General features: G+C 40.9%; 1 protein-coding gene across 2 annotated transcripts in view; it reads right to left on the reverse strand.

The window, feature by feature from the left end:
- Smarcb1 (SWI/SNF related, matrix associated, actin dependent regulator of chromatin, subfamily b, member 1) overlaps window positions 1–13,872 on the reverse strand; it is a 31,924-nt gene that overhangs the window by 11,473 nt on the left and 6,579 nt on the right. For both annotated transcript variants that reach the window (XM_047560798.1, XM_047560797.1), the window contains exons 4-6: window positions 10,839–10,976; window positions 8,390–8,517; window positions 1,523–1,689 (exon numbers count right to left, since the gene is read on the reverse strand). In XM_047560798.1, the coding sequence (XP_047416754.1) occupies window positions 1,523–1,689; window positions 8,390–8,517; window positions 10,839–10,976 (433 nt within the window). The remainder of the gene's footprint in view (window positions 1–1,522; window positions 1,690–8,389; window positions 8,518–10,838; window positions 10,977–13,872) is intronic.

Below are 13,872 nucleotides of genomic sequence, written 5' to 3' on the forward strand. Positions count from 1 at the left end.
TGATCCCAAGTACTTGGCGGGGGGGGGGGGGGGGGGGGGCCACGACATGGATGAAAGATCTAAATGTTAAGAATTAATACCATTACCTGAAAACAGAGAAGGAAATATTTGTGACATTGGATTTGGCTGTGATTCTTAGATATGACACTAAAAGTACAAGCAAAAAAATGAAAAAAAAAAAAAAAAAAAAAAAAAAAAAAAAAAAAACAGACAAACTGGATGTCATCAAAATTCAACCTTTGGGGCATGGAATGTATCTCAGTATTAGAGCACTTGCCTCGTATGTCTGAGGCTCTGGATCCAATCCCAAGCAATGCAAAAAAAATTTTTTTTAATTTAAAAAAACTTTTGTACATCAAACAACATTATCACAGAGTAGAAAGGCAACCCACAGAATGGAAGAAAATATTTGCAAATTATGTATCTGATAAGGGATTGATATCCTTGATATTTGAAATACAGAACTTATAAAACTCAACAAAAATCCAGTTCGAAAACAGGCAAAGGATTTGGATAGACAAATGACAACAAACATATAAAAACATATTTAACATTACTGATAATTAGGAAATGCAAATCCAAACCACAATAAAGCTGGGCGCAGTGGTGCACACCTGTAATTCCAGCAACTCAGGAGGCTGAGGCAGAAGGATCTCGAGTTTAAAGTCAGCCTCAGCAACTTAGAGAGGCACTTAGCAACTCAGTGAGATCTTGTCCCAAAATAAAATATAAAAAAAGGGCTGGGGATGTGGCTCAATGGTTAAGGATCCCTGGGTTCAATCCTCAGTACCAGAAACAAAAACAAAAACAAAACTACAATAATATACTCTTTAACATCCATTAGGACAGCTATGGTCTAAAAAAATAGAAAATAAATATTGATGAATATGGGAGAAATTAGTACCCTTGTGCACTGTTGGTTGGACCGTAAACTGGTACAGCTACAATGGACAAGTCTGGTGGTCCCTCAAAATATTTTTAAAATAAAAAAAATAGAATTACCATAAGATCCAGCAATTCTACTTGTGGGTATATACCCCAAAGAACTGAAAGCAGGAACACAGACACATTTGTTCATTGCAGCATTAGTCACAATAGCCAAAATGCAGAAGCAACCCAGGTGCCCACTGATGGAGGAATGGATAAACAAAATGTATTATATATGTGCAATGGAGTATTACTGAGTCTTAACCTCGCCCAGTTCACCAGATGATTGCAGTTATGTTTCCCACCTTATCAAGGGCTTCCCGCTCTGCCCATGGGCTGCCTTCACCTCCTTTGAACCAGGCTTTGCTCAGTGCCTGACAGCATTCCCTGTATCTGCCTAGAACGTGATACATTAATCTGAGAAGTCAGACTATACCTTACTGGGGAAACAGAGCCAGGTGTTGTCTGAAAGATGGCTTACCATAAGCCCTGTTCCACAGCAGAAAACCCAAAGACAGGCTTTTGCCAAGACCTCAATGAACCCTCAGCACCCTACAATATACTTCCCTTCAGCCCAGGGTAAGGAGTCACCTACCTTGATGATGACACGCTGGTCAGACTGGTCCTCCAAGATGCTGTCTGTGGGGTAGGACTCGATCTGCTGTCTGATGGCAGAGGCAATGGCTGGTACGAATGTGAGTGGGTTCAAATCCAAATCATCACAAAGGATTTCTGAAAACATCTCAGGGGTCATGAGCTTCTCTGGAATCAATGGAGCAGGAAGGCATCACAGTAGATTATAGGGCCTTATCTCACTGTGTTTAAACTTAGCCTCCCTGGGACCCTCTATCTCTGCTAAACCTCCCTGGATTCAGATGTGGATGACTGGGGAACTGAGGGGGACCCTCCAGGATACTGGGAGTGGAGAACAAAGCACATGATAAGTATCCCTCCCTTCTGGCCCTCATCCAGCAAATATTTCTTCCTCTATGTCCCTGGGGCTTTCTCTCAGTGGTAACAACTTATAAAACCAGAGTATAATCTCACAACCAGGAACCTGGTATAGTCAAGATCCAGAACATTTCGATCACCACCAGGATCCTTCATGTTGCCCTTTTGTACCCACCTGTCCTCAAACCCTGGCAACCACTAATCTCCATTTCTATAATTTCAAAATTTCAAGAATGTTATATAAATGGCTCATATTGTATATAACATTTTGGAATCAACTTTTTTACTGTGGTACTGGGAATTAAACTCAGGGGCACTTTACCGTTGAGCTATATCCCCAACCTTTTTCATTGGAAACAGGGTCTTGCAAGTTATCCTGGTCAGCTTTCAACTTGTGATCCTCCTGCCTCAGCTTCCTTAGTTGCTGGGATAACATTTTTTCATTCAACAAAATTCTCTGGGGAATGATTCATCTAGGTTGTCATTTCCTTTTTATTGATGAGTAGCATTACATGGTACAGAAGGATCACATTTTATTTACTCAACCATCAAAGGGCATCTGAACTGTTTTCAGTTTCTGGCTACTATGAATGAAGCTCCTATGAACATTCACGTGTAGGCTTTAGCATAAACTATTGCTCTCTTGCAAAACTGATTTAACTATTTTAGTTCCTTTGCCTTTCCATATAAATTTTAGGATAATCTTGTCTGAACAAAAATCTTGGCTGGGGATAGAGCTCAGCTGGTGGAGTGCTTGCCTCACATGCATAAGACCCTGGGTTCAATCCCCAGCACCAAAAAAAAAAAAAAAAAAAAAAAAAAAAAAAAAAACTTGCTAGGATTTTCATAGGAATTGCATTAAACTTGTATATCAATTTAGTAAGAATTAACATCTTGAGTCTTTTACAAATGAACATGGTATTTCTTTCCATTTAGATTTTTAAAATTTGCTTTCATCAAAGTTTTATAAAGGTTTCTGGCATGAGTCATATATATATATATATATATTCATATATATGTAATATATATTATATAGTTAGAATTACTTCTAAATATTCTTTTTGCTACTGAGTAATTGTAAATGGTAATTATAGTAATTCATGTTTTGTTGTTATAACAAAACAACTGAGGATGTAAAGATATAAAGAAAAGAGGTTTATTTAGCTCTGTTCTAGAGGTTCAAGAGCATGATACCTGCTTCTGTTCAACTCTGCTGAGAGGTTTATGATGGATGACCAATTGTGGGAGTGTTTGCAGAAGGGATCACATGGCTAGACAGGAAACCAGAAACCAGGGAGGGACCTATCTTTTTCTTTTATAATAATTCACTCTCAAGGGAATTAATTCATTCCCTGAGACCAGCATTAGTCCCTTCCAAGGGCAGCACCCCCATCATTTAACTGCCTTCCACTAAGCCCTACCTTTTTAAAGGCTCCAGGACCTCAGTACTGCCACATTAAGGGTCACACATACCACACATGAACTTTGGGAGGACAAATCACATCCAAACCACAGCAGTAATTTATTTTTTAAATTTCAGTGTCAACATGTTTGTTAAATACAATTAATTTTTGTATATTTATTTTATATCCTCTTATTTTGATGAACTCAACTATTAGTTCTAGTGTTTTTTTTTTTTTTTTTTTTGTAGACCCTTTAGGATTTTCTACATATACAATCATATCATCTTGCAAATAGAGTCAGTTTTATGTCTTCCTTTTTGATCTGTACGTCTTTCATTTCCTTTTCTTGCCTTATTGCACTAGCTAGAACTTCCAGCATTATGCTAAGTGAGAGTAGTAACCCCAGACATCCTGGCTTTGTCCTTGATTTTAGAGACAGAATTTAGCCTTTCACCACTAATTATAATATTAGGTAGTTTTTTTGTGTGTGTGTTTGTTTTGGGGGTAGATGCTCTTCATCAAATAGAGGAAGTTTCCTACTTATTTTTCTGGCAGCTTTTATCATTATCCGGTGTTGAATCTACAAAATGTTTTTTCTGCATTAACTGATATGATCATGATTTTTCTTTGGTCTGTTAAAATACTGAAACATCTTTGCATCCCTGCAAAGATGTAAACCTCTTTACTGGGAGCATTTGTTTGTTTGTTTTTTGGTTTTGGCAGTACTGGGGATCAAACTTAGGGCCTTGAACATGCTAGACAAGTACACTAATGAGCTACATCCCCAGCCCTTCTAAGAGTTTTTAAATTATAAATTCTATTTCCTTAATGGTTATAGAGCAGTTTAAATTATCTATATGACATTGGGTGAACTGTGGTAGTTTGTTTTGCAAGGATTTGATCATTTTTGTGCAAGCTGTTGAGTTTATGTGTGTACAAATGTAGTATTCCCTTTTTTTGATATCTGCAAGGTCTGTAGTGAAGTACTTTGTTTCTGATATTTGTAATTTATATTTCTTTTAGTCTTGCTAGAGGTTGCCAATTTTAATAATCTTTCAAAGTACCAGTTGTTTCATGAATTTTCTATTTTTTAAAAAAAATTTCATTGATTTCAACCATTCTATTACATCCTTTCTTCTCCTTGCTGTGGTTTCATTTGCTCTTCTTCTCAGTTCTTAAGATGGGAGCTTAGCTAGGCACAGTGGCACATGCCTGTAATCCCAGCAGCTCTGAAAAGTGAGGCAGGAGGATAGTGAATTCAAAGTTGGCCTCAGCAAAACCAAAGTTTTGCAACTCAGTGAAACCCTGTCTGTAAATAAAATACAAAATAGGGCTGGAGTTGTGGCTCAGTGGTCGAGTGCCCCTGAGTTCAATCCCCAGTACCTAAAAAATAAAAAATGGGAGCTTAGATTATTGATTTGCAGCTTTTCCTGTCTACTGTATGTACTAGTGCTTAAGATTATCCTCAGAGCTCTGTTTTGGTTGTATCCCACAAATTTGGTATGTTGTATTTTCATTTCTAATTCATGAATTATTTAGAAGTGTGTTGTTTAATTTGTAATTGTGAGTTCATTGTGGTTGGAGAACACATTCCATATAGTTTCGAATCTCTTAAATTTGTTGAGGTTTATGATGTGATAAGGTTTATATGATATATGTTCCATTGGCACTTAAAAAGATGCATATTCAGCTGTGTTGGAGTGTTCTATCCATGCTCATCAAATTCTGTCGGTTGTTGGTGTTTTCAGGTTCTTATATTATCTTGCTGGTTTTCTTTATAGTTCTTCTATTAATTGCTGAGAAAGGGATATTGAAGTCTCCAACATAATTGTGGATTTTTCCATTCAGTTTTGCTTTTGCTTTACATTTTCAAAGTAAATAAATGTAACTGAAAACATAGCAAATCAATAGCAATTTTAGCATCTTAACAACTACTGAAGAATCATGGCTCTCATATACACTAAATACCACCCAAGGTAGAGGAAAATTCTACAAGACACTATTTTGGTTCTCCACATATTATGTTTATTGTATTTTACATGAGCACTCCTATGAAGAACAGCCTAGTGAAACTTGTGGGGACACAGATTGATGCTGTTCTTCATTATGTAATACTGTATCCTTTCCATGAGGGTCATTGGGAAAGTTTCTCTTGGGACTTAAGTACTATGTGTGATACTGTTTCTTCTGAACCAAAGGATGCTTCTACTCTGGACCATACTGAGAACTGTGAAACTGATCATTCATGTATGTATCTAACTGTTTCTAGGAGCTGAGAGCATCACCAACCTCCCAGCAATGTATGCTAACTCCAATCTGAATATGAACCAGAGCCCTGGCTTCCTCTTATATTGCTTAGTTTCATATTCTCCTTTTTCTAGTTTTTCCTAAAAACTTTTTCATTTAAATTAATCTTTTGTGTCTAGTATCCTTATGTAACCTGTCTTACATGCCTTTTGGAATAAAGTGAGAATATAAATAAACAAAGGATCTTTCTATGTGTTTTGAAAGAAGAGTAATAAGACAATATACATTCAATTTGGACAACTAAGTTCCTATGTTGGGCTAGGTTTTACAGTAAGTGCTATAAGAAAAGCAGCAATAAAAAAAAAGGTCCCTGGGCTGGGGCTGTAGCTCAGTGGTAGAGTGCCTGACTAGCATGTGTGAGGCACTGGATTCAATCCTCAGTACTGCATAAAAATAAATAAGTAAATAAATAAATAAAATAAAGGTATTGTATCCATCTATAACAACAACAATAACAAACAAGGTCCCTGACCTCAAGAGGCTGAAACATGGAGAGAAAGAGATGAATTAACAAATAACTATGCTATACTTTGGATCTGGAATGTCCTTTGAAGGCCTAATAAAGGCATAATTCCCAGTTTGGTATTACTGGGAGATGGTGAAAACTTAAAAGAAGTGGGGGCATATGCATGTATGAATATGGCATAACAAATCCCATCATTATGTTTAATTATAATACACCAATTTAAAAAATGTAAAAAAATAGGAGGTGCGGGGCAATGGGAAGTTTTTAGATTGTGGGGAGTATGACCTCAGAATGGATTGTGGGACCCTGATCTCATCCTTTTTCTTTTGCTTCTGAGTCACAAGGTGAGTGGCTTTAGCTCTATCAGGCATGATGTGCCACCAGAGGCCCAAAACAATAAGGTCAACCAATTATGGACTGAAACCTCTAAACTGTGAGCCAAAATAAATATTTTCTCTTTATAAGTTGATTATCTAGGTTTTATTGTAGTAATGGGAAGCTGACTAATATAAACTATGACAAGGGCCAGCTGAGATAAGCAGGAAACTCAGCAAAGGCAATGGGGGAGGTGTAGTACCAGCAATGGCCTAGTACTCATGGGCTGCCCTATCTTTATGCGGAGGAGTCATCAGTGATATGTACCTGTACCATTTACACTCAATACAATCTCCTGGAACCTCTCACCAATGTCCTCCCTCACCAATGTCCTCTCTCACTAGACAACCTGTGGGCTTTGGAAGATAGGTACTTGGCTCTCAAGGCTTATTCCCAGGGCTGGGCACAGGCCCTTGAACTCAGTTCTGGCATGTCAAATGTCTGGGAATGACCAAAGGAAGCAACCCGATCCTTTCAGAAAGCTTATAACAGCCAGATATCAAAAACCACTCATACTCTCCTTAGGAAATCCCCTCTGGGAGAGAAATGCCATAAGTGAATATGCTATCTGCCATGGAAACATCTATAGCAGGGGAGTTTCAGGAAAGTAAGACACCTCAACTCAATAGAAAATTCTGCACCAATTATGAAGACAAAGGAAACAAGGAAGGTCATTATAAGTGAGGAAACAAAACAAAACCTGAAAATTCCAATACTTACACTGTAAATCAACTATGTTAATATATGCATGTGGAAGTGACCAAAAGAGAGAAGGCAAAACTAAAAATAATAATAATGAGATCCTGGTGATTTTAAACTTTTATCCACTTAAAAATGATACTCACTGCTTCTTGTCTGAATATATGTAATATGATTATTTTAAAACACCTGACGAAAGGGCTGGGGTTTAGCTCAGAGGCAGAGCATTTTCCTAGCATATAGGAGGTCCTAGGTTTGATCCCCAGTATCAAAAGGAAAAAACAAAAAAGTCTGACAAATTTAGGAAAAAAATAAAGAAGAAAATAAACACATACAGAATCTTCCTTCTTAGATGGGAGAAGCACCCTAAACACTCTAGGACATGTACCCTCTTAACCTGACTACATTTATACCAAGAGATATGTTGGGACAGCAGAGCCCCAAAGAAGATCTGGCATCTGCCCACAACTTAAGGATATCTGAAGAGGTGAGCAGACAGACATAAGAACACACATGTGACTTTGTGAAAGAGTAGGGTGGTGAACAGAGGTGAAGGGAAGGTGTGGGGAGGGCCAGGTGTCTAAACCTGGTTTGAGTAGCATCTTTGTCATTTGGGGACTGACAGTCTGTCATGCCAGGGCCCTTTAGCAACCCAACCTCACCTGGTAAAGGAGCTTGAAGTTCATTTACTGCTACAGTTTGAATATGGTTTATATTCACTAGAACTCATGTTGAGGCTTGGTCCTCAATGCAGTAGGGTTGTGGGGGTGGGACCTGGTGGGAGGTACTTGGGTCATAAAAGTGGAACCCTCACCAATGGACTACCTTTTTCTAGTGAGTTCTCACTATTGTGGGACTGGTTTGTTACTACAAGAGTGAGTTGTTATAAAGCACCCCTTGTTTTGTCTCTTTCACATACCTCCACTTGTACTGCCATGAGTTGAAACAGCATGAAGCCCTCACTGGAAACTGATATAGTTGCCTGATCTTTGACATGCCAGCTTCCAGAACCATGAGCCAAAGTAAACCTCTTTTCTTAATAATTACCACTCTCAGATATTTTGTTACAGCAACAGAAAACAGCCTACGACACATGCTCAAACCACAAGGAACAGGGTACTACGGCAGAACCAGGATGAACCCAGAAATCACACCTTTAAGAACAATGCCACAATGCTGTGAATGTCAGGCCCAGAATCCACCTGATGGGAAAAGGAGTCATTTGCACATAAGGTTCTGCCCAAACCAACCACCCACATACCATTCATGTTCCAAGTAAAAGCATCCCGCAGCTTCTGCCCATCAATCTCCATGTCCAGCCGGATGGGCACCAGAACCTCAGGCTGGGATGCATTCTCATGGATTACAGCTGGGTCATGATCATCAAAGCTGAAAGTAAAATGGCAGCACCAGTCAGCTAGGGCACCATGCATCCTTGTGCCTGCAGTTGCAGGGATGTGAATTTTTGCTTCACTCTGCACTGTTGGGTCATTGTAAGTGTGGTTGGAGGGGAAAGACCACTTCTTATAAGCACCTTCACCTAACACTGAGGCAGCACAGATGAGTGAGTCCAGCAGCAGTCCCAAGGCCAGAACCTAATAGGGACAGGAGGGGACATAAATGACAAGGGTCAGCCTGTCTGCAGACAATGCTGAACATTTCATGGATGCAGAGGGAAGGGACAGGAAACTGCTGACCTGGGAAGTGGAACTAGGTCTAAATATATTTTGGTGGGAGATTTAAGTCCCAAATAGGTAGGATATTCAAATAAAACTATGGAAAAGGAGAAAGGCATTTCCAGAAGAAGAAATGCCCAAGCAATAACCAAGAGAGAGGAGAATGGAGGAATTGTGAAGGGAGCAGCAAAAAGACCGCCGAAGGCAGAGAGATATCACATGGGGGAGTAGTCCTGGGGAACAACACAAAGCTGATGGGTGTTGAAGTGATCACAGTTCTCCATCTCATGATGTGAAATCTGGCCCTTGCTCTGAGGGAGCCCCAGGAGGATTCTGAGCAAGGAAGTCATGTATTTTAGGAAGATAAAGAGAGAAGAGACAGTGCAGGCACACTGGTGACAGGGTAGAGGGGAAGTCTAAGTTGTCTTCTGAAAATGGAGATGACTGTGAACTGCCTTCAGCTAGGGAAATAGATGACAAATGAGGAAAACACTCCTGACTGCGAGGCACGAATGCTCTGGGAAACCCAGACAGGGAAATGGGTAGGAATGCTGGAGTGCCCACTTGAAAAAGGTAGATGACAAGTAAGAGGTGGAAGGGAAGGGGAAGGAAGGAAGAGAGAAGTGAAGGTAGGTAGGAAAGAAAGGAAGAAGAAGGGAATGTGGGAGGCGGGGATGGGGGGTGAGGATGAGCCTCGGAAATGCTGCTGTAAGTGAGGTCCAGCAGAATAAATTGCAGGGGACAGACCTTGGTCATTTGAGAGCAGCAAGGATGCTGATGGTTCTAAGGCAGGGTGAGTGACACAGAGCATAACACAGTAGTATTACCATCACCACCAGACCAGGTAGCCCCCAAGTGAACCCCTGCCTCTGCTCTGAGTGAGATTGGGAGTCTGGAAGATTTTTTCAGGAGTGACAAAATCTGCCCAAACAGAGGTCCATGTTGACTGCAGAGTTGAAAATGCAACAAGGAGACAAGGAGGGGCTGTTGAAGTACCCCTGAGACCTGACAGGAAGCTGGTCAAGGGTGACCTGATTCCAAAAACTCAGAGGTTTGTGCAAATAATCTGCAAAGACTAGATTTGTGGTGTGAGAAAAAGGAAGGAGAAGAGAAAGAATACAAGGTTTTTGGCCTAAGCAAGGGAAAAGATGGAAAACAAGTCTCATGACAGAGTAGTTTGCAGGTACCAAGTGCCTGGCTAACAACATGAGGATAGTGGTCAGGGGAGGTATGGGCCTCAGAGACAAAAAATGAAGATAGAAGCCTGCAAGATGTTCCCCAAGGTATCTATGTCCTAATCTCTAAAACCTGTGATCATTACCTTATGTGGCCCAAAAAAGGAAATTGCAGATGCGACTAAGTGAAGGATCCTAAGAGATTATCCAGCTGGGTTCTACATTATATCACAGTGTCCTTCTAAGAAGAAACAGAGGGACCTTTCCCACACATTAAGGGAGAAGCCATGTGACCAGGAAGGCAAAACTGAAGTAATGTGGTCACAAGCAAAGAAATGATCACCACCAGAGCCAGAAGAGACAAGGAACAGATTTGCCCCTGGAATCTCCAAAGGGAACACAGCACTGCCCAAACCTTGATTTGGGCCCAATGAAATGATTTTAGATTCTTGGCTTATAGAACTGCAAAAGAATAAAACCTGTGCTGCTTTAAATCACCCAGTTAGTGGTGGTTAGTTTTAGCAGTCACAGGGAACTGATATAACAGGAATCACATGGACAAAAGATTGGCTTGCCCAGCTTATAAAAAATGGATGGCAGAGGAAAGGACTGAACCCCTGGGAAGATGACTGAGATGCTGGAGAAATGAGGAGAAAAATGATCAAAGCAGGGAGATCCAGGGAGTGTGGGGAAAGTCAGGTCCAAGGCCTGAGATCAGGGGGAGATAGTCTTTCTCGGAGTAGGAGGCAACAATGTAGCATGAGGGAAAAACACAATGTCACAACAGAGTATGCTCTGGAAAGGGGACTAAAAGTCACTGAGAAACAGCCATGTAATCTACATGGCAGTACTTCCTCACCAAAGGGGGAAAGTTCTCTTCTTGTCCCGGCCCATGCGGTTCCTATTGATGGTGGTGGAACATGGCACAGCATCCAGATGATGGGAGCTATTGGGCAAAGTGGGTACCCACTGGCTGTTCCTCTTGGCCTTCTGTTCCCTGGAGAGACACAGGAAAGAGCACCCCACCCCTGTCAGACTAGGAGATCAATTACGCCCACAGTCTTCTACTCATGGACACCTGCTATACTGCTGCCAGGCTCCAGGCTCCTGTGGAGGATGTCTATATGCCCTGACTCTCCAGGGCTGTTCCTCAGGCCTTCACCAGCACCTAGACAAGGGGAAGGGTGCAAAGGAGCATTAGACACAGCCCAGAACATGAGTTGGTGCTAACCCATAGCTATGGCTACATGCTAGGCTCTGTTCCCACAGAGCATGTCCCTGATTATGGGAATGGACACAAAGGGGACACTTTCCAGAGGAGTGGACACTGTAGAGGAGCTTTAAACACTGAGTCAGGGGTTCATTGTGGGGAGGAAAGAGTTTTTAAGACAAAGTACAGTAGCAGTAGGGATGAGAGCTCTATGAGCACTCAAAGGAGGGGTGGAGGCTGGACAGAGACACCCCCATTACAGGGTCTCAAGAGTTCTGGGAGAAACTGACTTACTCTTAAATGGCTAAAAGTCCTCAGGGTTAGAAGGGAGGGATATGATCAATCTGTGATTTTTTAAGACAGTCTCACTAATGTTGCACCAGCTGGCCCTCCCAGGCTCAAGTAATCCTCCCACCTCAGCCTCTTTCCTCAGCCTTCCAAGTAACTGGGACCACAGCCTTGTGCGCAACAGACTGTGTCTTAAGATGTGCTAGCCATCCTGAGATGGACTAGGCAAGGCTTCTGGCCTCTGAGCATATAGAGTAGTCAAGGTGAAACAATGGATTGGTAAACACCTTTCAGAAAGTGACACCCAAGGTAATTTAAATAACCCACGTTCCATAAAGGGCTCACTCTTTTCTCTGAAATCCAGGTGCTTTTACAACTGAGAAAATTCCCAAAGGTGTTTTACACTGAAGCTCCAGTGCTGGGTTAGACAGATGAGAGTACTCAGGTTCTTAAGAGTGCCTTGTGTATTCACCTTCCCTAGCAGGGTAAGCAACAAGAGGGCAATGATAGTTTGTCATTCACCTTATATCCCTATTAACACCTTTATGTCTACACAAATGGCTGCGATAACCATTTCAGTCCACAGCAAGTGATGACAACCACCTGACAATACTCACTAAGGAGCAACCTGGGGGAAGTAGCACAAAAACCTTTTTCCCTTCTATGGGTGATGGAAGGCACAGGCAGCAGCCAAGGTCTGCCTAGGTCCTGAGCCCTTTAACTTGCTTTTTTTTCTAAAGGTGGGGCCACTTATGCTTCCAATGCTGAGGTCTGGGATCACCCCTTGAGTGTGGGTGGGAGCAGGGAGGAATTTAGTTCCCAGTCAGCTTAACTAGACAATGCAAGTTATGTTACACATCACAGACATAACAAATTTAAACAAACAAACAAAAAAAAAACCCTAAAACTAAAACAAAAGACCAGACTAGGTCATACACAGAATGTGAGACTCTTAAGTCATGAACTCCGACCTTGCTCCTCATGCAAAATCTTCCCAAGGGCCCCATGAGGGGGCATTTAGCCTCTGCCCAAACTGTCCAGCAATGAGGCGAGGAGGCTGTCAGGACCCTTGTCAGGTTGACTGAGTAGTGTGGAGTCAGTCAAAGCTGCTTCCCTTGAACCTCTGCCATCCCTTACCCCTGTCATCCTGACCTCCAGGCTAAGAGGATTCTACTCACTCAGCTGGTCCTCATATGACATGATCATCAAGACTGTGTTTACCACCCCATAAAAGGTTTCCAGCTGACACGTACAAACTTAAAAGTGCCGCCATATGTACATAATTTCCTTCTATGACTTCCTGGTAAGTTCTAGCCATCTTTATGTTCCTACAACATCCCTTGAGGGAACAAGAATCTGCCGAGCACACGTCTACAAAACTAGCCAGACTGGATGCATGCCACTTTTCTTGGGGAGAATCAAAAACAATTCAATAACAGAGTTGAGAGAAAATCTACACAGAAATGATTTTCCACAACCACATCATTCTGAACAAAAATCCTTTTTCCTTCTAGTGTTGTTTTTGTGTATATAAATACATTTTCTCTTGAGAGAAGGAAGCATAAAATAAGTAGGTACGATCTTATATTCTGCATGTCTTACTCAAGTGAACCATTTCTAAGATGGCTGAAGAGTCTACTTAATCATGACTGGTAAAGGTAACATTCTAGCCCATTCAAGAGACTGCAGCTTCTAATACTGGGCCCTTCCCTAAAACTGGTCACTGAATGGTTCCATAGTTATTATTCACAACTCTCCAAAGAACATCTCTATACATATAATGAATTTATTTATTAATTTTGTTCTTTTTAAAATATTTTTTTAATTGTCCATAGACCTTTATTTTGTTTTATTTATTTATATGTGGTGCTGAGAATCAAACCCAGGGCCTCACACATGCTAGGCAAGTGCTCTATCACTGAGCCACAACCCCAGTTCCCTATTTTGTTCTCTTAAATTATTTTCCTAGGACAAATTCCCAGGGAGAAACTAATGAACCAGCAAAAAAAAAAAAAAAAAAAAGGTTTGGGACATTATAAAGCTTATACTCATCTTTAGAGCTATCTCCAACACGCAAGTGTTGCCAGCTCTAACACAATTGTCCCAATTCTTTATTTTGGTAGTTGTTTTTTTTTTTTTAATTTGAATTTTTAAAGTTATACATTAATGTCTGAGGATATAACTCAGAGCATATGCTTAGCATGAGGGCCTAGATTCAATTCTTAGCACCCAAAAACATAACAATATCTATGAGGACAAACGATCTTCTGGTGTTTGTTTACCTCTTGTATTTCCAGGTCTCAACCATCCTTTCTTTATCTATTGGAGGTTAGGGGGCATATAGTTCAGTGGTAGGGCATGTACTCGCTGGCCTTGGTTTCAATCCCAGCACCAC

The sequence above is a fragment of the Sciurus carolinensis genome, chromosome 8 (assembly GCF_902686445.1).
Source record: "Sciurus carolinensis chromosome 8, mSciCar1.2, whole genome shotgun sequence".
Lineage (NCBI taxonomy): Eukaryota > Metazoa > Chordata > Mammalia > Rodentia > Sciuridae > Sciurus > Sciurus carolinensis.